This window comes from Abramis brama (assembly GCF_963993115.1).
Source record: "Abramis brama genome assembly, chromosome: 7".
In the NCBI taxonomy this organism is placed as follows: Eukaryota; Metazoa; Chordata; class Actinopteri; order Cypriniformes; family Leuciscidae; genus Abramis; species Abramis brama.
The window spans coordinates 13,761,175-13,784,903 of record NC_139969.1 but is presented as its reverse complement, the minus strand read 5'-3'; the positions used below and the strand labels follow the sequence as shown (position 1 = coordinate 13,784,903).

General features: G+C 36.5%; 2 protein-coding genes across 8 annotated transcripts in view; both read right to left on the bottom strand.

Annotated features, from left to right (window-relative positions):
• Positions 1 to 419: 419 nt before the first annotated feature.
• On the bottom strand, positions 420 to 15,726 carry mfsd14a2 (major facilitator superfamily domain containing 14A2). Of its 2 annotated transcripts, none has more exons than XM_084119606.1 (12): positions 15,536 to 15,726; positions 13,535 to 13,630; positions 10,683 to 10,745; positions 10,194 to 10,321; positions 9,386 to 9,500; positions 8,938 to 9,156; positions 7,335 to 7,448; positions 5,327 to 5,398; positions 4,262 to 4,374; positions 3,748 to 3,845; positions 2,492 to 2,658; positions 420 to 2,406 (listed from the first exon to the last, which is right to left on the bottom strand). In XM_084119606.1, exons 1-12 carry the CDS (start codon positions 15,617 to 15,619, stop codon positions 2,194 to 2,196), a joined length of 1,482 nt encoding a protein of 493 aa, XP_083975732.1. In that variant the 5' UTR covers positions 15,620 to 15,726; the 3' UTR covers positions 420 to 2,193. The 2 variants fall into 2 exon arrangements, with proteins under 2 accessions (XP_083975732.1, XP_083975733.1); XM_084119607.1 differs by having other exon boundaries at positions 13,535 to 13,624.
• Positions 15,727 to 16,726: 1,000 nt separating this feature from the next.
• LOC311086634 (myosin IXb) overlaps positions 16,727 to 23,729 on the bottom strand; it is a 29,916-nt gene continuing 22,913 nt past the window's right edge. For 2 of the 6 annotated variants that reach the window (XM_084119603.1, XM_084119602.1), the window contains 14 exons: positions 23,260 to 23,444; positions 23,003 to 23,110; positions 22,694 to 22,864; positions 22,220 to 22,261; positions 22,002 to 22,113; positions 21,846 to 21,919; positions 21,523 to 21,712; positions 20,034 to 20,162; positions 19,835 to 19,940; positions 19,617 to 19,748; positions 19,284 to 19,407; positions 18,130 to 18,236; positions 17,753 to 17,880; positions 16,727 to 17,503 (listed from right to left, as the gene is read on the bottom strand). In XM_084119603.1, the coding sequence (XP_083975729.1) occupies positions 17,244 to 17,503; positions 17,753 to 17,880; positions 18,130 to 18,236; positions 19,284 to 19,407; positions 19,617 to 19,748; positions 19,835 to 19,940; positions 20,034 to 20,162; positions 21,523 to 21,712; positions 21,846 to 21,919; positions 22,002 to 22,113; positions 22,220 to 22,261; positions 22,694 to 22,864; positions 23,003 to 23,110; positions 23,260 to 23,444 (1,868 nt within the window). In that variant the 3' untranslated portion in view covers positions 16,727 to 17,243. Of the gene's footprint in view, positions 17,504 to 17,740; positions 17,881 to 18,129; positions 18,237 to 19,283; positions 19,408 to 19,525; positions 19,749 to 19,834; positions 19,941 to 20,033; positions 20,163 to 21,522; positions 21,713 to 21,845; positions 21,920 to 22,001; positions 22,114 to 22,219; positions 22,262 to 22,693; positions 22,865 to 23,002; positions 23,111 to 23,259; positions 23,445 to 23,729 lie in introns of those variants that run through there. The other 4 variants (XM_084119604.1, XM_084119605.1, XR_014607102.1 and 1 more) reach the window with 3 other exon arrangements.

The following is a 23,729-nucleotide window of genomic DNA, read 5'->3' as shown; positions in this document are numbered from 1 at the left end:
GTCAAACGAGTGCAAACACTATCTTTTATTCTACTAGATTACTAAATTTGCATACTCTGAAAACTAAGGTCCTAATGAAACAAGTCGTAGCTATTATGACTTATTTCATTAGGACCTTAGTTTTCAGAATATGCTAATTTAGTAATCTAGTTTAGTAAAACCCAGAGATTGTTTTTTTTTTTTTTAAAGTGATCTGAATGCACTTGAGGTTTTCTCTGGAAAATCAAACGTTAATGTTGAGATTTCAAATATATTAGCCTACCAAAAAATTGCACCATTTTGCTAAACCCTGAACAATGCTTGTCCTGAGACTTAAGAAATATTTTTTAATTTTAGCCGACAACATTACAAGAAAATCAACAATAATCCGTAATAATACGATACATTTTTTTTTTTTTTTTGAAGAAGAAAACAAAGACTTCAATATCAATAAACTTTTAATAAATAGTTTCTCATTAGTTCCTAATATTTACAGCCGGTTCACCATTCACATATACTGTTTCTATTCTTTTAGAGCACATTTTAGGCACAAATTAATTGGCTTTTTTTCTGAGGCAAACACCAGATTTCTTTGCATGTTAGTGGCTAGTGGAAAGGAGTTTATGCAGGAACAGAAAAAATGTGAGAATATGATAAAGAATACCATTCAAGTTTGGTCATACAGCTCAATGCAAAATGATGGAAAACTCCTTTAAATAACAATGCTGTAAGAGAACACAAATGGTCCAAAAATTAGCTAAAAACAAGTTACAATGACTAAGTCTGTGGAACATACGTGGATTTGTCTTGAAAATAATTTTTTTATAGTAACATAAAAATAAGAAAACCATACAAATACCAGAAAATAAAACAAATTAATAAAAATGCACAAAGACAGAAAAAAAGTGGCACCTAAAACCAAACAAAACCCAGAGATCGGTTTTTAAAAAGTGATCTGAATGCACTTGAGGTTTTCTCTGGAAAATCAAATGTTAATGTTGAGATCTGATAAAAGTATTCAGAGTTTCTCACCAAAAAAAAAAAAAAGCACCGCAAATGGAAATCTGCCACAAAATTTGGGGTCTAAAATTACAATGGCGTGCCCAGAAAAGCTTAGCTCTAATAGAAACACCACGTTAAGAGTATAGTATTATACCACAGAACTTTGTAACCTTGTACACCCTACAGTAGCAGCATGTGTGATATTAGATTCACTGGATCTAGCGATGCTCATCCAATCACATTTAAGCTATTCCACCCACATCAGTGCTTGCGATAATATGAAAACTAGGTATGCGGTCAGTAAGCTTGTAACCCTGCTAGCCTGTTGTAACATGGCAGTGCTGACGTTCACAGGGAGTTCTGGTGGCGAAGCAGCTGATAAAGAAAATCAAATATGCGAAGGCTCCAACGGGAGCGATACGTTTGACCCTTCTCAGAGCGTAGTCTTCATCTGGGTTTGGTAATTGTGATGAAAAGTCCCTTAAAGGCAACTTTTACTCCCTCTGCAGGAATTCTGACACACCTCTTGTGAGGAAGGGAGAGGAAGTACAAACTGTTTCATCTGATGTACAAGAACAGAACGTACAGTTTGAAGGAGCATGATACAACAGCAATGACTGTGTGAAATGACGCTGATGACCTTCTTTCTGACATTTCTTGGTTACATTTCCTTGAGGGTTCAGAAAGACGACACACTCTTCCCTAGAAGCGTCTTTTAATCTGTTAAGTACAAAACCAAGAAGAACCAGTAGAAAGCAGCACATCAAAAGTTAGCCTGTAACGTCACGATAGACACGTTCCCTATTGTTACGGTTACCAGGTCTTTGGACGAGGAACATTTATACAATTGAAACTCTGAAAGAGAGAGGAAAAAAAACACACAAAAAATATGTAACAATAAAAATGAGGAAAACCTTCACCAAGTCCATATCAGCACACAACTGTCAGCTTGCATTTCTTTCCAGCCAAAATGTCCTTTGCTCCACTTCCTGTTCCTCAAGGCCAAGGTCAGCTCCCAGTTGGCCCAGTTACGCACTTGTAATATGTGCGCCAGTTCCCACAGCTCATTCTGCCTCCGAGCTGCAGGGGAACAAGAGAGGGCGGTGATGTCATCTTCTGTAAAAAGGTGCACTGCTCATGTGCGCCTGGGCAGGTTGGGGTGGTGATTCTGAGGGGGTTTGGGGTCCGTGCCCGCCCCCCTCATCAGTGGGGTTATACGCTGCTGTCCTCCAGTAGAGGCTCCTTGCCCTCACAGGGTCCGCCCTGCGAGCTGTGTAAGTGGCTCTGCGCGCCATTGTTGTGCTTCTTGTAGCTGCTGGGCCGCGTGTTGGGGCCATTGTGCTCTGGGATGAAGAGGGCAACCAGAAGGGACAGCAAAACCGAGCATGCTCCGAACAGGAAAGGAGGGCCTGGGATGATGGCACTCTGAAGAGGGATGATATACAGAGATTTGTGGATCCATGCATGTTATGTAATAGAGAGAGATTTCTTATGTCTTATCACCACTCACCTCATCTGTGGGGTTGGCCATGTTGGGTTTGGCACCCTTCTCAGGGCTCTCTGCGGGGTCCATTTCACTGAGCTCCACGTGAAACAGGTAAAAGACGAAGCCGTAGAGCGCAGGACCCAGACCGTTACATAGTCCTCGAATTCCTGTGATCATCCCCTGCACCACACCTGACAGAGACAAAGAGACATACTGAATGAGACTGTATTTTCCCAATCACATGTTGGGAGAAAAAACCCCCAAAAACAAACAGGTTACTATATTATATTGTAATAATACACTACCATTCAAAAGAGATGAATACTTTTATTCAGCGAGGACACGTTAAAATGATCAAAACTGACAGTAAAGACAAAAAAAAAAAAAGCTGTTCTTTTGAACTTTTTATTAATCAAAGAATCCTGAAAAAAAAAAAATGCATAACTGTTCCCACAAAATGATTATGCAGCACAACTGTTTTTAACATTGACAATAATAAGAAATGTTTCTTGAGCACCAAATCAGCATATTAGAATGATATCTGAAGGATCATGTGACACTGAAAACTGGAGAAATTATGCTGAAAATTCAACTTTGCATCACAGGAATAACTTACACTTTATATTAAAATAGAAAACATATTTAAATAAAAATAATTTCACAATATTACTGTTGTTTTGATCAAATAAATGCAGTCTTGTGTATAAGAGACTTCTTTCATAAATATTAAATCAATCTTACTGACCCCAAACATTTGAGCAGTTGTTTATGTATTTAAAATATTTTGCATTATTTTACATTTATTTAAACAAAATAATATGTAATACAATATAACATAATATAATAATTTAATATACAATAATTTTTCCCTATCGGCCAGAGCATGAAAATAATTAATGAGCTTATTAGTATCGACCAAAATTCAGTTCATCCCTAAATCAAAAATGTAATAAGGTCAGACAGTCATTATCGGGTTAAAATAAATTGAAGGGGTTTGTTCTGCACTGGCCGATTATATATTATCCTTTTCTTTTTTTTTTTACACGCTACCAAATACATAAATAGGCATGAAAAATCAACCAGTTAATATGATTTTTTTTATGGAAGAAGAGACTAAATAGTGATACAGAAACATGAAACTAGCACATCTTTGTTTTTGACCGGAGAATGCAGTGAATGACCCATCAGAATTAAATATTCCATGAAATAACAATAAACAGTGACTTATAATTATTCTGTGGCTAAACTAAATGTTCTGTGTATGGCTGCACGTGTCTCACCTTGTTGGTCAGGGTCTGCGTTGCGGGACACTATGGCACTGATTGCCGGGAAGGTGATGCTGGACATGGCAGCAACAGCTCCAGCGGCCCACATCATCCTTAAGGGAAAAATAAACCATCAGACTCTCACACACACAGACTCTCAATCGGTTTCAGTTCATGTGCATGTGGAACTAGATTCAGGAACATGCACTGATCCAAAACACACACTGCAGAGGTCATGTTTGTTCGAGTTCTAGCCAAAAGACACAGAAAGAACTTGATGACTTGTAATGGCATGATAAATGTCACATAAGCAGGACATGCCATCTTATATGAAATCCATTGATTTTCTTCATCCATTTATCAACAACAACAAAAAATGTTTCATAACAGTAACTAGCTGTGAAATATCTTGGTAAAGTGCTTTAAATATAGCTTATGAAACACTATAATAATTGTGACTTGAAATGTACCATGTCTAACTAAGAGTTTGCTGCCCTCTAGTGGCTTACTTTCTAGATGATCAACTCACCAGGGCTGGGAGCCAAAGCCATACCAGGCCAGCTGTAGGATCTGAAAGCCAAGGCCTAACAAGATAGTGTTCTTATTCCCTATGGAACGCATCAGGATTCCCAGGACAACCGTCTGCACAAAGACATAAATCATTACTTTGCAAATCTTCACTGGCTTCCCTTTACAATCTAGCACCCTAATGTGGGTTACTTAACAGTAGACATGATTAACCGGTAGAAATTTGTCAACTGGTAGAGATTTTGGACTATTGCCTCTGTTGTGGTTACGCTCACGTGGCGTTGCTGTGCTGCATGGTGACGAAAGCTTATAGCTTCCATGCATTAAGCATTGCGATTTAAAAAAGTGATTTTAAATCATTAAAACGCAATAAGCAGCAAAAGGGAACTCATTTCGCTATATGTGCATGCTATCTGAGAGACACGCGCGCATGAAGTCGCTGCTCATAACGCGCATGAGCATACTTATGTGTCAAAATGCCCGTTTTTGCAAGTATCCTCATAAACATTCATTTATGTCTTAAGTGAACGTAAACAGTTGAGAAAGAAAACACGTGTAACAGTATATTGGGGCCGTGCATTCGGTCTTAAAGTGACAGCAGCCTAATCAACATGCTGCCGTCTGTGTCATTAATGTGAGAGAAAATCTCTCAAAGCTCTTGACTGAATCACTTTCGTCACACTTTAATAAGAATAAATGTATATTTAATTTACACATTGAAGATATGCAGTGTTTTTTATACATTCGATTACTTTATACAATTTATGTAGGCTAGTATTTTTTTGTGATATTGAAATTGGTGACAAGAATTAATTTCAATGGTCTCAAATTTTGATGATATAAAACCTTATGTAAAGCAAAAACAACTTTTTATGCGATGTATATTTTGCGCAATATTTTTGAGTAATTTTCCTCAATGATTTGGATTGTGGTCGTATCGCACACCCCTAGCCTGATGCACTCGCACAGTGAGCCGATTAGTATGAATGAACACACGCTGTGCTGCTCAGAGTCAGGCGCTACAAACTCACGATGGAAGGGGTCGGAAAAAATCCTGGAAACCAACCTGAGCCAAGATGGACAGGATTCCCACCACAGCAATAAAGGCAGCAACTGTTTCTGATGTAAATCCAATGACCTGGGAATTCAAAATTGGCAGTTTAAGAACATGTTTCAATTAAGATTTTAATCATTCAATTCCAAAGCGTTTTTAGTTAGCGGCCGACAGACCAGTGAATCTAATCGCCTCAAACAGCGTTATTTCAGTATTATACTACAGGGCCGTTGAATGCTTGAATCTGATTGGTTGACGAACGTTCTAAGGTGTGCATTATTTTCAGGGAAATGCACAGCTAAAGTAGTTCCAGGCAGGTCTTGACCACATTACAGTTCCATATCACTTCGCGTAGTTAACTGTAATAACGGAAAATAGGATACAATTCATAACAAGAAAAAACATTTAGCCCCATGCGCTTGATCTGCAATTTTCAATGTCTAGCTTCACAATCAATGGAAACATGCAGTTTAATTTTAATAAATAAAGCCTATATTTCTATCTATAATCAATAGAAAATTAAACTGAATATAGGGTAAATAAATGGATAGTCCTGCAGCACGGATTTTTATTGCAGATAATATAACAAATAAATAATTATTGATAGGCCTTACTTGTTAAAAGGCTTTTTTCCCCCATTTATTTGGCTAGTCTACTATCATCTGTCAATAATAGAAAAAAAAAAGAATGAACGAATTAATTAAAACGAATTGAATTAATAAATAAATAATAATAGGCTATTGACGCACATGCTTTTCTGTCTCATTATTGCAACATCTCTCTCTAATAACTGCATAAAGCCGAGCCGAGGACTCACTTTAAGGCCGGTTATGAATGTAATTTGATGACTGATCATGCCCAAACGCTTGTTCAGCGCGTTCAGTCTGTGAATCAAAGTCGGTGTTTAAAATATACTGCGATGAAAACAGTCTGAGAATGTGTCAGCTAGTCGTGTGTCCCCAGCATTAGTCTGCTATCAGTGGCTCAAACCTCCGTTACTAACTCTAAAATGACGTTTTGGAATTAGCAACGGAGGCATTGGATTAGATGCGTAAGAAATTAGTCCTACATACAAGAGCGTTTTAATGACAAAAACTTTACAAACGTCTTGAAATACATAATCTGAACAATGTTTCGAGGTGTGGTAAGTGTAGTATAAGCGGAATAATTGACTTCAGGTCGTTGAATTATTAGAAAAATAATGCACACCCGAGGTGTAACGGCCACTCCGCTTCGCGTCGTGACCACATTACCACCTCGGGTGTGCATTATTTTTCTAATAATTCAACGGCCTGTCGTCAATTATTCCTTACTTATTTAGATACTGTTATAGTTATTAATAATTTGAAATAGCTTTCATTCTTATATTTTTACCAAAAGTTTTAATTTTAGCTCAATTTTAATTTTGTTATGCTTTTGGTTTTATTTTATTAAGTTAGTAATTTTAGTACTTTAAAACATTTCAGTAAGTTGAAAATTTGGCATTTCTATTTTTGTTTACATTTTTCATGTAATATTTTTTTTAAATAATATTAGTTACGATAACAACACTGGTGTGAAATAACCTTTTGATTTTATTAATAAAAAACCCATAAACATCAACAGCATACAGTGTCGTTCATGCTGTTTCCTTATTTAGACCTGCTTAATTTCCAGTAATTGTCAAACTGACAGTAGAACACAGAAAGTGTTACATAATGATGTTTCTAAGCATTGTGTACATGCATCCACAAAACCAAACAAATCTCTGTTTTGAAATATGGGAAAAATGTCTTCCGCAAAACGGATGCCCTTTAACTACTGCAGAAGCTGAGTGAGTTAAACATCACATGACTATCTCAAGTTATTTCTAACTGTTTACTTGGAGGGTGAGGAAGCCTAGGTGAGGTATGACTCACAGATATGTGACTCATTTGCTTAAGCAACAACAAGGTTTGAGTGTTTACATAATTGCCAAAGCATATTCATGCAGTAGTAGCAAGTAGTTTTCGTGTCATCGATGTAAAGGTGTGCACTGTACCTGTCTGAGATACAGGAAGAAACTGGAATACTGTCCAGCCTCAGGCAGGTAGGACAGGAAGACTGTGATGCAGATCAGGAGAACCGTGGAGTCCTGGCCCACCTTACGCAAGGACTGTGAACAAAAGAGTCCCAGAGAGAGCATGAGAAAGAGGGAGGAAGACACTGAGAGAGAATGAGTGGGCAGGAGCACAGCAGCATGATTCATTTAATAAGTGACAGACGACATCCTCGCCATTCTTCTTCAAATGCCTGCTCGTATTTTTTTTTTTCTCCCAGAAATGGAATTCACAATGGTACTGATTTGAGGCAACAAGGCAAACAGAGTAGGAACATGCAAAACAACATTTTTTCCAACATTTAAAATATAAAATATGTTATAATAGTAACAATAATAATAAAAGTAATATAAATGTAACATATATATACACTATCATTTAAACATTTGTGGTCGTTTTTTAAGATTTTTTTTAATGTTTTTAAAGGGATAGTTCACTTTGAAATAAAATTTTGGTATGTTTTAGCTTACCTCAAGGGCATCCAAGATGTAGGTGTCTTTTTTTCCGCAGAAGTTTCAATTTTGATATTTTTAGATCAAACCGTTCTTGTCTGTCAGTCATATAATGCAGGTCTATGGTCACCACCTCAAAAAGCAAGCACAGAGTCCAAATTAAAACAGACCCGCCCGCGTCTTAGGCCATCAATGTGTACTTACGATGGGGAATTGTTTAATTTGGACGATGGGGAATTGTTTTAATTTGGACTCTGTGCTTGCTCTTTGAGGTGGTGACCATAGACCTGCATTATATGACTGACAGACAAGAACGGTTTGACCTAAAAATATCAAAATTGAAACTACTACGGAAAAAAAGACACCTACATCTTGGATGCCCTTGAGGTAAGCTAAAACATACCAAAATTTAATTTCAAAGTGAACTATCCCTTTAAATTAAGTCTTATGCTCACCAAGGCTCCATTTATTTGATCAAAAATACAGTAAAATTATTACAATGTTAAAATAACAGTTTTCTATTTTTTATATCTTTATATATTAATACATTTTATTCCTGTGATGGTAAAGCTGAATTTTCAGCATCACTACTTGCCGGCTTACTTGTCTTCAGTGTCACATGATCCTTCAGAAATCATTTTAATATGATGATTTGGTGCTCAAGAAACATTTCTCATTATCATCACAGTTGAAAACAGTGGTACTGCTTACTATTTTTGTGGAAACCATGATAATTGTTTTAGGATTTTTTGATGAATAAAATGTTCAAAAGAACAGCATTTATATGAAATAGAAATCTTTTGTAACATTAGAAATGACTGTCACATTGTATCACGTTTTGATACATTTAATGCATAGTTTTTAAAAAGTTTTCAAAAAAATATATATATTACTGACCACAAACTTTTGAATGGCAGCGTATATGTATTAAATAATTTATCAAAAAATTAAAACTAAAATTAAAACTAATTGATAAGTCAATTATATCAACCCTAAAACTAGACCATCAATCAGGTACCAACAACCTTATCATGTGACAGACAAGGGTCATTGCATCCCCATGACTGTACTTGCATAGACATCAGTGACTCACTGCAAAGGGGTCTGCCTGCTCCCAGGAGATGGGGGCTCCCCAGGAGGCCGGTCTCATCTTCTCAGGCAGGGACTCGGGAACCGCTACCAGGATAAAACAGATGTCTAGCAGGGCAATGGCCGTGGCAAGGATCACCACCAATGTATCTCCATACGCCACTGACAGGTACGCACCAATCGCTGGGCTTGTCACCAGACTGGCTGCAAAAGTGGCCGACACCTGTGGGAAAAATAAATATTAAAATTAATCAGCTGTGTTGACCACAAGGAAAATCTTGCATTGATGCAATTAACACCTTAATTTAATTGCAGGGCCAAAAAGGAAACCACAGACGGCTGTCAAAATAACAGGAAACCAATATCCGGTGTTGCTTTTGCACATACAGTTGCTGTGAAGTTGGTTACAGCACAAGATTAAAAAAAATCATGAGTCATGTTCCTCTGCTCACCAGGCCGTATGCTGTGCTCCTTTCATGCTCCTGGGTGATATCAGCCACATATGCAAAGATCACAGAGAAAGTGACTGCAAACACACCAGACATGGAGATCACCGCAAAGTACCACCTGTAGGATCAGACAACGAGAATGAGAAGAATACCAGAAAAAAAAGATCTGATTAAGTCTAAAATAAAACATTTAGCCAGTTTGAAATGTTTAAAATAAAAAATTAAATTAGGATGATAATATGAACAAATCATATTGTTTGTCAATCAATCAATAAATCAATAAATCAATGACTGTGCCACTGTAGGGTTAAGCTAACAACAGTGTTCTTGTTAACGAAAACTGAAAATATTAAAAATCATTTCCACTCATTTAAATAAACCTGAAATAAAATAAAATATAAAGATTAGATGAAAAACTTAAATGAAAATTAGAAATGTTGCCTTGGAAACTAACTGAAATAAGCTGAAGTATTAAAATTACTCAAATAAAAATAGAATACTTTCTTAAATAAATATTAAAAAAAGAAACTAAATATTGCATAAAAATAGTCTATTAAAAAGCAGATCCTGCCTGGACACAAAAAAAGGGCAAAAATTGTATTCAGTAGAATCATGTACAACAATTTTACTTCTCAAAATGTTCCAAAAAATTAATAAAATAAAAATAAATGTATATACATATACATAATATATATATATATATATATATATATATATATATATATGTATATTTATACACACACACACACACACACACTTAAATAATATATTGTTTGTCTCAGTAGGCAACTGTTTCATGCAATAGGCTTACCATGGGCTGATCTTCATGAGAGGGATGGGCGCACAGGTGAAGAACACAGTGAGCAGCAGGAAGGACTTCCGGCCCCACACATCTGACAGAGCACCGATTAAAGGAGCACTCAGGAAAGACAGCAGGCCCTGAGTGAATACAAAAGCATATGACTTCCTTAAATGGCACATTTAATCTGAAAGTTTCACAAAACAACTGCAACCAGAGCCTGACCGGATCTGACAAACTGTTTGGATCTTAAAATTTCACAGTAACATCCGGGTCCGGTTGGCTTTGCAGAATCTTGTTTATCGGTGAGGTTGAAAATGGAAAATTCTGTACCCACTTCACCACATTCAAGGGCATCACTGTATGACCAGGGTTTATCATAAATAAACATGGCAACGTAAGAGTAGCTAGCTCTAATCATGACTCTTATCTCTTGTCACATCAGAAAGGGAGAAGTGGAAAAGCATGTGTAAACGTGAATGGCTGGAATCAATGTCCTACCTTGACACCATGAATAAGTCCATTCATCAGGAATGTGTGCTGGGGGAATGTCTGATGTAACACCTGAAACAAAAAAACAGATTGACCATAAAATGTATGCTGTACATATATACAGATAATCTGTTGGGTACAGAATAACTAGGTTAATGATTCACTAGATTTACTCCATGGCAGAGCTCATCAAAGAAGGACTTCTACTGGCCGACACTTGGCAATAAGGATTGGGTGATACGTCAAATATATTTGCACTGATTTCATCGCATTCTAAAAATAAGCAACATCAAATGAACATCACAATTTTTTTTAATGCACTTTTAAACTAATTTCAAGATTATTCCATCTCTTGTGAGTATAGCAGACAGAGATGCGTTAAGTGTCTCTTATTTAAACAGCAGATTTCAATTAATAAATAAAAAACATATATGAAGACATATATATTTGTGTATATATATGTATATGTGTATATATATATATATATATATATGTGTGTGTGTGTATGTATGTGTGTATATTATATATATATATTTATTATATAATCCATTATACAATCCATTCCCACATAAACTAGTGTCATTTGTTTTTGCTTAACCACCATGGTACAAAACATGTTGTTTTGAATGTGCAAAGAACTGACCAAGCCATAACAAGGCAAGTACAAGGCAAGGCTGTATGCAAACACAAATGTTACTTGAGCATTCTGAGATTTGATCTACTTTCTATTTAAGGCTGAGCATAAGATCAGTCATTGCCGTTGAAGGCAGGTGCATACCTCTAACTGGAGCAATGATTCCCACGGCTTTGTTAATCATTAAACACACTGTATCCAAGTGTCAATGTTTTACATAAGTGTACAAAAGAGATCTGTTCTCTTATGACTGGGAAACAAATCAATTGACCTGTATACAAATTCAAAGAAAGTCTTCAGTTCCAAGAGGTCAACATTAGATACAGGACTGAAGTCCAAGAGGGCATATGCTTTACTTATACAGTGGCATGTTCAATTCTGATAGGCTAAAAAAAAATGTTTTGCAAAACATTTATTAATTTTCTATAACTGCACAGCTAGGACATATTTTAGAAAAGGGAAATGATACTGGTTATTGATCATTGTTTGCTATAAATGATTCCCTGCATACTGTCCTGCAAAAATCATTCTGCTCGTATGTAGGTTGGATTCATATAATGACATATAATAACAAAACCTGATACTGTTACTTCTTTATCAGTCACTGTTATTCATCATGGAAATGTAAACAGTCTAACAATCCCTTATTTTCCACAACTAAATTGTGAAAAATAAGGAGCATGTTTACCAGAGCTGAGATCTTACAATCCAAGAAATTATCGACATTCAGAAAAGGGAATTTGTGTTTCTCCACTTTCACTTTTTTTCTCATTTATTTAAGAAATGATGGGTAATACTCCTCTAATCACTAAATTCAGGCTATGCCCCACTCTAAACATTAGAATGAATGTTGTGAACAGAATGTTCCTACGCTCTGTTGAGAGATGAAAACAAAGCATGTGAACACATTTCACCTGCTGTGTTAATTTGAACACTCAGCACTCAGCTGCAGAGCTCGATCTGAAAGAGCAAAACTGTGCCACTAGCTGAGACGATAAGTCTTGTCAGTGCAGCGTTCATCTGGAAGGGTTTGTTAGGCTCATTAGTGCTTCAGTATCAGCGGCTGCTAATCAAATAAAAGCCCAGAGCAAAGAGCACTGAGGCGACTCTCTGGCTCAACAGCACCAACTAAATGCAAATCCTCCTCCCACATTGGGAAATAAGGAAAATGAATAAGCAATTTATCCGGGACTATTTAAATTTCAGCCACTACCAAAAGTCAATAATATAACCTCAAAAACTGACCACTAGAGAAAATACTTCTTTTACATTATTAGTAACAATAAGATTAACCGTTTGAGTGAAAATGTCCACATTTTAATATTACATATAATAATACATTTTAATAGTCACAAAAGTTTGTTATAAAATGGACAGAAAATTGCCGGTTGAATATTATAGGTTGTATTTTTAAACAGAATGAACATTTTGGAAGTGAAATCTGAAAGGTGAATTTTTAATAATAAAAACGTGTGTGAAATGTTTTGAATTAAAATTTTCACAGCTTAAATATACAACCATGTTGAATTTCAGCCCATAAAATGCAAGCCCTGAAAATACAATGCATTAAAATGCAAGCAGGGTTGCTACAGTACATCCCTAGAAACAAAGTAAACAAAGCTGGAAATATCTGATACCTGAATTTAATAGCAGTAAGACTGAATGGGTCAAAGTACCGTTCAAAATTTTGGGGTCAGTAAGATTAAATACTCTTATTCAGCAAGACTGCACTGCATTGATCAAAAGTGAGTAAAGACATTTATTATGTTACAAAAGATTTGCATTTCAAATAAATGCTGTTTTACTGCATTTTAGTCAAATAAAAGGAAAGCATAAGAGACTTCTTTCATAAACATTTAAAAAAAAACCTTAGACCCCAAACATTTATAACCATTGTGGCCTGACAAACCCTCCAGTTAGCCTTCCGAATAAAAAGGTCATTTTTAGCATGACACTGTTTGATGTCGTTTTAATATCGCTTGGTCAATTATACTCAGCCAACACAATGCATCCCTCATCAACTAAAAGTGCATCATTCTGCCCTCTTCATTTGATCAGGATTCATTTATTCATAAATTTGTACGAGGCTTCTCGGATCTGGGCGATGGGAAATGTCACTCCTTGTTATGGATACAAAAGGAAGTGAGAATGAATGCAAACATTCATGGCTCGTAATTCGCTCTGATCTGAAACTGTGAATGAGGGCGATGAAGCAAAACTGGTTTACCGTAAGCATGGGAGTGGTGAGCAGTCCCCAGGCGAAGAACTCCAGGAAAATAACCACCACTGCATGGTAGACACTGGGCTCTCCAAACCCCTGTGGCTAAACAAGGAGGAGTTAGTGTTACTACAAACAAACAAAATACAGGCAGTAATGCAGAAGAACATGGATAAAGAAGCAATAAGGAGAAAGGTTGGACAATGAGAGAAAATGTGATACACATTACAGACCATAAGCTTTTTTTTTCATAACATATGCTTTATTACCACTAAATAAACAACATCATAGTGTGCAATAACAGGGTCGACAGACTTATTACTTCACATGTATTTGCTCTTTATCTGGTGTACTGCAAAAGCTTTCACTTGAACAAATATTAGATGGATGCCTGGCCCTAAATCAACCCCTAAACAGCCAAAACTACCTCGCCAAACCCTTACTGAAATTGTACAATTGAAAATCGGAAGTCACTTAATGGTCCGTAAGAAAGCCCGCACTAAATATGTTTAACAGCCTGCAGATTGAACACAATGCTACGGATCATTAGAAAGGGGGGAGAGAAAGAGTCGTGGCCTGTGCCCAAGCAGTTAACAGTGCAAACAAAGCCTGAAAGGACTACACAGGTTACTAGACATTTGACACAATGTCAACATACACAGCTCTCTTTGTACAGTCTGTAATGTATTCATAAAAGCTCTTATTGAATTTGAGACGAGCAAGATATAAATAGTGATATTGTGGAGCTGCTGTTGATTCATAAAGCTACAGTCAGTGTTAACCAGTGTCACCTTTTTCAATCGATTTCCAGGAGTCCCAAGCTAATCACTTGTACAATAAGTCAATGATTAGAAACCTCTGGTAATGTACAACCGGTTTATGGCACAGTGTAAAACCCTCTTACACTACATGAAAACACGACGCATTTTTAAATTACAGAGGAGAGGTCAAAGTAAAAATATTTACTTTCAGAGCAAGCATATAATTTAGCCTGGTACAAAAGGACCATTCATTTGCACTTAAATATTAGACCAGAGTTTAATTAAATGTAACATTAAAATAAACAAATGGGACTGCATAATTAGCCTACTTACTAAATAGTGATATCTCTTATCAAATTGTGATTATAAAATAAAAGGCTGTGGTTTAAAGAAGTATAGTTTGTTGCATTTGGGAAAGTAATGTCAGGAATTTCGTTTTATTTACATTCATGTTTGTGGACAGAAGTTTACAACACATTGATGTCAACTTACTCATTGGCCTTATTGTCTTTTTTAATCAATTTATGAGTATAAGGACTTTGAAGAAATCGTCTTGACAGGTGTTTTCTAAAAGGACAATGATGGCATAGACAACAGATAAATTATACCATGTGTGAATACATAGTGATTCATGAAGTCAAAATTTGACAGCCCATTAGGAGCTGTCTTGACATTTAAGGGCGAATCGACTATTTTCTGAAGTCCATGACCAAAAAAAACATGGTAAACCAAAAACACGTCATTCTTATAAAGAACACGTCAGGTGAACTGTCAGACAGAACATGTCATAAAAAGGATATTCATTTCTATCCTGACGGGACACCCAATTCTGTCAATGACGCTCACCATAAAGACTATTTATTTATCTTACTTCATTGTCCTATTTTCAAGCTTTCGGTTTCATTTACAGGTTTTGAACATAAGATAACTCACTCGATGTCAAAACGCAAGCCATGAAAATCATGGCTTGCTTGCTTTTTCGCCAGCTGGCTTGTTGTTTTCACTGTTGGCTGTCTAATGAAACTATTGTCTCTCAAATATTACTGTTCATTTCTCCTTATAGTACAGATATAACAGTTACTAGTTTGCATCACGAAACAGATGAAATCACCAGAAAGTGTCTGCCAGGTTGCCAATCGAAATGACACTCAGTGTAGAGTTGTTACAGCTCATACTGTAAAAACACTGGTTTAGCTTGCTAGCCCTGACTAGCATATGGCTAACTGCCACAAAGAAATGTTTTACTCACAGTGCCTCCATCTTTAATGATGATTTTCTTAGCTAGAAGAATGCTGCGGTTCAGCCGCTTTTTCTTCTTTTTCTCTCCAGTCATCGTTAACTTATATCCATTCTTGTTTGTGGGAGATGGACCTGCGAGGTGTGGCTAAATATTACAGTTTACCGTTAGCATTCACGCTAAGATACGCGACTTCCTGTCCTCAGCTCTGGCTCTCGGGAGTTCCGCCCATATTTTTCAACGCAGGTTTCTGATTGGTCAATTTTACACGGGAGTGGTTTTCTTCGCGATTTCATTGGTCGAGTACATCGTCCGTGCGAGTGAACCCAAAACAATGAGGAATCCCTGTCTTGTAAACTGCTGACTGTTGTGTTGTTTGTATTGTGTTACCTCATGAGCAGAAGCGGTTTTGTCAGGCACAAACTCTGGGAATATTTTTTTGCTGGAACTTTATGTTGGATTTATACAATGACAACGGCAAAACAATTTGTTTTAAATTTCCATAATATAATAAAACCGATTACAGTCAAGATTTACAGACTTCTTGAACAACATTTATTCTAGTTTACAATATGCAACATTCACTTACTTTAACACACCTGTTGTAACCATTTCTCCTCGCTAGAGTATATCCATACTGTCATAACAACAGTACAAAACAGCTGCATTTATGATACTACCATTTTCTCAAAGATTTCTTCACAGATAAAAAAAAAGGAAAAAAAAGAAATGTAAATTGACTGCTGATACAACCTCTTTAAATCTGACATTGATAACTGCATTTTTTCTCCTTTTTTTAATCCCACATCAGCTTCTTTGGCTGTGTCCATAGTGAGAGCCAGGTTTAGTTATTCAAAAATAAAAATAAACCGATGTTTAAGATTAATTTGTTCTAAAAACCTTAAGACTACATTTGGATTTCTTGGAATTCTTTTCAAAAGTATCAACAGAGTAAAACAAGTTCCTCAAAGAGGTTGAAGTATTACAGTCCAACAAAATGTTTAAATGGACAGTGGATTCTGACAAGATGAACACTTTGGTGAATTTTCTTATGTGTGAATCTTGAGTGTACTATCCGGCATAGTGTGTAAATGACTTGATCCCAGCGATTATTAAAAGGGAATAGGCCTATATGTTTTGTCTCAACATCCAAGATTAAAAAAAAAAAAAAAAATGTTTTAACAATATAAAAATATTCACATATTAGGGGACTTCATCAGATTTGATTTAATTGGGAAAGCACTGCTATTTACACCACATACAGATATTTCACAGAAAACAATTAATGGAACAATCCAATAAAGAATATAACAGTTCTCTACAGTTCCTTGTTTGCGATAAAAATAAAGAACTATGACTTGTGGCTATAAAAACAATAATATAAGGCCCATTCCACTCCAATGTGGTCCATAGAAAAACTTGCATTAGACAAAAAAGAAAAAGGTTATTAAAAAAAATATTATAAACCTACTACAAATGTTCCCAAGATTATAAGGAATGTTTAAATAAACCTAGCAAAACATGATACAAAGTAATAATGGCTTTAAAGTTACTTTTAAAAAAATGTTAAACAAATGTATTCTATGAACACTACAGGTGTTCTAGGACAGCATGCATGAATCCAGCATTTTATTTATGATCAGAAATGGGAAGCTGATTGTTGCTTGAACAGTTGCAGGAAAGACAAATATTTGCATAGATTTTTTGCTGTTAATTAATGTCAAACGTCCTCATCTATAAAAGGAATGTCAAGGTCTGAAAATCGTCTCTTGCCCTGATTACTTGCAGGAAAGGAGGTGGTGAGGGATTCTGAGACATCTTGGCTCTGGATGACACACATGGACTGGACCTCTCGGCGTGAGGCGGGATGGTTTTGGTTGCGGTCCTCGGCAGGCTGTTTGCTCCCTGGTTTGGGATTATGTGTTGGATCAGGAGGTTTAGCAGAATTCTCTGGCTTGGAGCTCTTCAAAGCAGTGTTCGCTGAAATAGATGCCTTGGATTAGCCACTAGGGACTAAATATATGCAAATATCATGTAATAACCAAATATACAAACATTTAATATAAAAGCAGCAGAGCAAACCCGTGGTTAGAGAAACAGCAGGTTAAATAACAAGAAGCACAATAACCAGCTCACCACAAGAACAGCGAATCCAAGCCCTCTTGGACGTAGAACGTGCGGGGCATTTAAGCATAATGTATTTAAAATTTTCTGTACCTCAGTACTGACCTCCCATGTCCAAACTCACAAAATGATCTTCTAGTAGACTCTCAGAGCTGACCAATGATTCGGAGTCCATGTTCTCCGCATCAGAGCTATCCTGGTCAAACTCAGGCAGTCTGAAGGCCAAATTGTTCCTAAACCACAAACAGAATGAGTTTTAAACTGTACAATTAGAGGGACTTATAATTCTTAACATCGGCATAAACTTTTTTCTTTTTTTTTTGTGCCCCTGGATGAAAGTTACTAAGTTTGAAAGCATAAAATCAAAATGCAAAAGTGAAATGATACAACTTCACTGTGATCGAAGCACATTTAAAACTAAACACCTAATGACTAAACAATGAATGAAAAAATAAAAAGTTAAACATGCATTTTCAACTCACTTTTCTTTCTTAATGGACTTGATCTTCTCCAGCAGGTTCTTTTCGATTTCAAGCTCAGCTCTGTCCATTGAGGAGGCATCGGAATCTAATTTTGGCCGCTCCAATATCTAAGTGGAAAGTGAGATCATGAAATCATGTAAAATAAGAGCCATGAGAGGCACTTTGCAAACTGCTATACCAAAGGGGCTAAATATTAGACTAGAAATGGCACATGCATTTAAGCAATAAGGTACGAGAGGCTTTGCTCCATTATGAGTACAGTTAGGCAGGATGTGTGATGGGGTGTCTGAAACACCCACGGCTAAGACAATATTCAGAATAACAGAGCCTTGAGTGGTTTATTGCTTTTATAAATTACCACCACATACTGAAAGTATTAATTGCACAATATTTCATGAAAACATTAATTAATCAGAACATTAAGTATCATCTTTCCACTACAAAATACATTCCCTGGCATCTACACTATAGTTAAAAGTTAATGGTAGGGGTTCAGAATGTACAGTATTGTAGGTGAACAGGTGTAATGTGTTGCTAAATTGCATATTTCAGAATAATTGGAAAACCCATAAGGATTTATTAGTGTTGTTTATGTCATGAAGCTAATGCCATAATGCTTATTTCACAACTGTTCTTAAAGTGTGAAATCTTATGTACATTACCATTCGGCAAGATTTTTAAATGTTTATGCTCACCAAGGCTGCAATTATTTGATCAAAAATACAGTAAAGACAGAAGTATTGTGAAATCGTATTACTATTTAAAAAAAAAAAAAGGTTTTCTATTTGAATATATCTTAACATGTAATTTATTCCTGTGATGCAAGGCTGAATTTTCAGCATCATTACTCCAGTCTTCAGTGTCACATGATCCTTCAGAAATCATTCTAATATGCTGATTTGTTGCTCAAGAAACATTTCTTATTATTATCAATGTTGACAAATAATTTTGTGGAAACCATGGTGCAGTTTTCAGGATTCTTTGATGAATAGAAAGTTGAAAAGAACAGCACTTATTTGTAATATAAATATTTTGTAACATATAACATTTTGTAACATTTTTATGGTCATTTTTGACCAATCTAATGTGTCCATGCTAATTAAAGTACTAATTAATTTTTAATATATTGCAAAAGCATGTGAAGCTTCTCTTACCGTGTTCTGTCTCCTGAGCTTGAGCTGTTTAATGGCGATAGCTTCTGCATTTTCCAACTGCTGAATTTCTTCCATTTTCTGATTATAGCACCTTGTTTGCTCATTAATCAGAATCTCCACACAACTGCACATAAATGTTAACCATAGGGTTCATATATGATGAATGTAGTCAAAGAAAGTTTTTTGCCTTGAATTAATGATTTAGATGCTTAGATAATCACATTTATGTATTTTTAGTATACCTTCTTCTATCTTGACCATCAACCACCAGTATCAAGTCAAACAAACAAGCTTACCATAAACAAGGAAGGCAAATAAACAAATGATTCTCACAGAGTGGTCTTGTTTATATCCTTCATACTCAGGAGAGGGTCAGAAGAATCTGGGCAGCGTAGAATGCAGGGCGCAAACACGATCGATAGAGAATTAGCTGACATTCGATTGTGAGCTTCCTCTTTTGCCACTCTGAATACAAAAATAAATTAGGCAAGAGGTGAAGCAATGCACAGGATGTTTTTTATTCATCCCAGTCATATGCAATAGTTCCTTACTTCACGAGATGAAAAATAAGCCTTTCGAGAGTAGAGAAGTTTGAGGGAGGTAGTGCATCTAACTTTCGGTAGATGGCACGCAACCGCTCGGATGATTCTGGCAAATCTGGAGGGGTGAAAAAGCAAGCATTTCTTTCTAACATATGTGGCATAAATGTTTAGCCTTTACACCTAAAGTTGCATGTGGTAAAAAACCTACCCGCAGCATACAGGAAGTCATTGTAGAGGCTGTATGTCATAAGTGGGTCGGGTAGTTCCCGTAACCACTGTTTGACCAGGCCGGTGATGGTGTGGATGGGGTAATTGTCAAGACAGACAGACTGCGGATCTGAGGGGAAAAACCAAAAATCTTCAATGCAAAAAAGTCAAGCAGTTATATTAAAGGGGTCATATAATGGTACATGCACTTTTACAAGTTGATTGTACTGAAATGTGTGTTGGCAGTGCCTGTACACAACCATCATAAAATGATAAAAATCCATCCAGTGTTTTTTTTTTTAACATTTTTTCCCCCATCTCAAAACAAGCCGTTCGATTTTGTGACGTCACAAAATCGACGCCCCTCCCACGATTGTTGATTGACAGCAGCATTTCAACACAGACCCGCCCTCGCTCGGGAGCGAGCTGTCAGTCATAGTCCACGCCCACTGTCTATGAGCAGAATGGCGTCTAAGCGATTGTGGTGTTCTGTTCTTGGGTGTAATAACGAACACAGCAGTCATTTTGATGTTCCTAAATCCGAACCGCTGAAGACGCAGTGGCTGAGTTTGTTTTCGAAGGGAATATTCCCCACGATCAACAGCAATGCTTTCATGTTTGCGCGAATCATTTCACCAGACTCATTTATAAACGAGAACATTGAAAAAGGTATTAGCTCCTGTCTGAGTATGTGTTGTTTATGTGCCTAATGACTGTCATAGTCTCACAGACAGGTTATTTTTTAAACAGATCAGTAAAATGTTAGTGCTTCAGCCCTGACAGTTGTACCTAACACTGCATAGATAACGTTACGCATCACTGACAAGCCTACATTTACCGAAAAAAAGTTTTTCATGACCATTAGCTGTAACATCAATCTGTCAATGAACTAACGTATACATCTGTAAACACATAGCATTCGTATCTCACTACTCTACCCTGCCAGTACACACAAAGATAGATCAAAGTGACATTACGTTAACCAACCATTCAGAAACGTCCTGTTTTCCAACTCCGGTTCAAATTGATACGGTTGCACAGATGTTTCCTCAGAGACTCCCGCTGCCATTCTTCAAAATATAACATTACCCTCAACTGTTGTCAAGGCAACACTCCACGTGTGTTGTTGTGGCAAAACGCCCACAGAACAGAGGGGCGGGGTGAGCAAAGCTCATTATCATTTAAAGACACATGCACTTAAACGGCGTGCTGAAAACAGAGCTGTTTTTGACCAGGTAAAATGAGTGTTTTCTTACAATACTAATGAGAATTTTTAATTAAAGTATATTACAAACTTTTAATTTAGACCCTAAAGAATCATATTAGCTTGTACAAAAATGGCATTATATGACCCCTTTAAATGAAAATAGATTTGTCAAAAGTAGAGTACATGACAAAGGTCATAAAACTTTTACTTTTACATCAAACTTTTGGCTCTAATTTCTGATAATGAGGGGTTAAAGACCAATCCAATCAAATCACACTATTACCTTTCTCTAGTATGTGGTGAAGCTCTTTGGCCCGGGCGGCTGAGCCGGACTTGCGGTAGATGCCCTCTGTGTACAGTCCATTCATTTCAACATGTACCAGCATCTTCTCCATGACGAAGGGCACAGAGTCAGCTGTGCGGGCCAAGGCGCAGATAGGTACACCAAAGTGGAGGTTATGCTCACCCTCTTTCTGAAGAATGGAAACAAAAAAAACTGTAATTATTTGATCCAACATGTCTATCATTACATATGTTAGTGAGGTTGTGTAGATGGCAGAATTTTCCCTGTGAATATATAGTATGTGATACAGTAATACTGCTCACCTTCCTGGCACATTGACCTGTGCAATTTATTGTTATCTTGCTCACACACTTCTTGTGACACACCATTTTACAAGCTGAAACAGAAAGTGCAGCATAAAGTATCTCTAAATCCTTGTCAATTTGCATTGGTCAGGGAAAAGGATGGTGGATACTTACAGCTGCACATGAAGGCTTTTTCCATTCCCCATATATATGAGCTGCACTGGTCACATGATTGCATAATGGTCACCTGGTATGTGCTAAATAAGTGACCCAGTGGGCTGTCAGGCTTACAGAGAGAGTAAAATATTAGTGTTGTTTTGTATTTTCACATCATGCATTATAAATATAGCCATATAACTATATAATGTCTCTATATCATGAAAATAACTTACATGTGCATCTCTTTTAGATTTTCTTCTGTTCCTTTCCTTAACCTGAAAAATAGAAAGAGGGGCATGTATTTAGGATAAATTCAAGGATAACTGATAACTAGGTCCACTGGGAATCTGCCAGCTTGGTCCACATTTTATAACACTACCGTTTAACTACTGAAGACTGGAGTAATAGCCACTGAAAATTCAACTTTGCTATCAGAGGAATAACATTTTAAAATAGTTTAACTGTAACAATATTAAAAATGTTACTCTATTTTAGATCCAATAATTGTAGAATTCTGTGAAATGGGTTTTAATAGGGTAAACACTTTTAAATGCAATTGGGTATACTTTGTAAACAGTGGGAATCAGTCTTCTTAGAAATTCTGCAGGCCCAGATTCCTCGAGGGTCTGGTGACTTGCCTTATGTTTAAAAAATATATTTGAGCACAGTTAAGCATCTATGGAAATCTTTACAGCTTTTTAAGTTACCTTACAAGGCTCTGCCTCCAGTCGTTTGACCTCCCCCCTGATAAATCCATCCAGAACTGATTGGAAAAGATTTATTACCAGCGGCACCTCAGACACTTTCTTCAGCCCTGCGAGATTGGCTACCCTTGCTTGGTAACCTGACATCAGGGCCTTATAGCCAATATTGGGATTCTTTTGGGAATAGGAAACAGATCATTTCAAACATTTGCTTAAAAAAAATATAAAAAAAAGACTTTCAGTGCTTATTATCTACTGCATCTGTGAAACTATGATGAGGGGAAGGTAAAAGATGAACACAGATAAACTTACTGAGATGGAGTACATGCTTTTGATGGTGTCTCTGAACTGTGTGGTGGCTAAGAAGAAGATTTTTTCTGTCTCTGAGAGTTCCTTTGTGCGGGTGCTTAGATCGTTCATCTGAATTCAACATAACACTAACAAATTACGCACTTAAAAGTACAACGTTGATAAGATATGACTATAAACAAAAAGGAATTCAGGAAGCATGTAGGAAAATGTAGGATTTGCCTTTACAAAAGCGGATGAATATAAACATCAGCACAAACCTGATTTCCCAAGAACTCATCCAGGTGGCGAAGTTCATTAGTATCAGTGATTTCTCTGTCCAGCGAAGCATTCCACTGCTCCTGGACACGAGTAGCTCGGCTAATTTTAATGGTGGGGTTGCGACGGGGTCCAGGATAAGTGGCTGAGTTCTTGCCACGTGGAGAACACGAGTGAGAGCCACTGGCTTTTGGACCAAAGAAACAGAGGTAAATGAGAGAAAAAGAGGCGAGTTACTGCAACTGAAACATTTAATCAAAATTGGTCTACTACGTACTCATATTTTTTTTCCCAACATTTCTTGATTTTATTTTATATATTTATTTAAATATTTATTTAAACAATTAAAATATTTATTTAAACAGTCTGTGATTTATTTATTATTTATTAACATAATTATATAAATAATAGATTAATTAAAGGGGTTGTATAATGCCCTTTTCACAAGATGTAAAATAAGTCTCTGATTTCC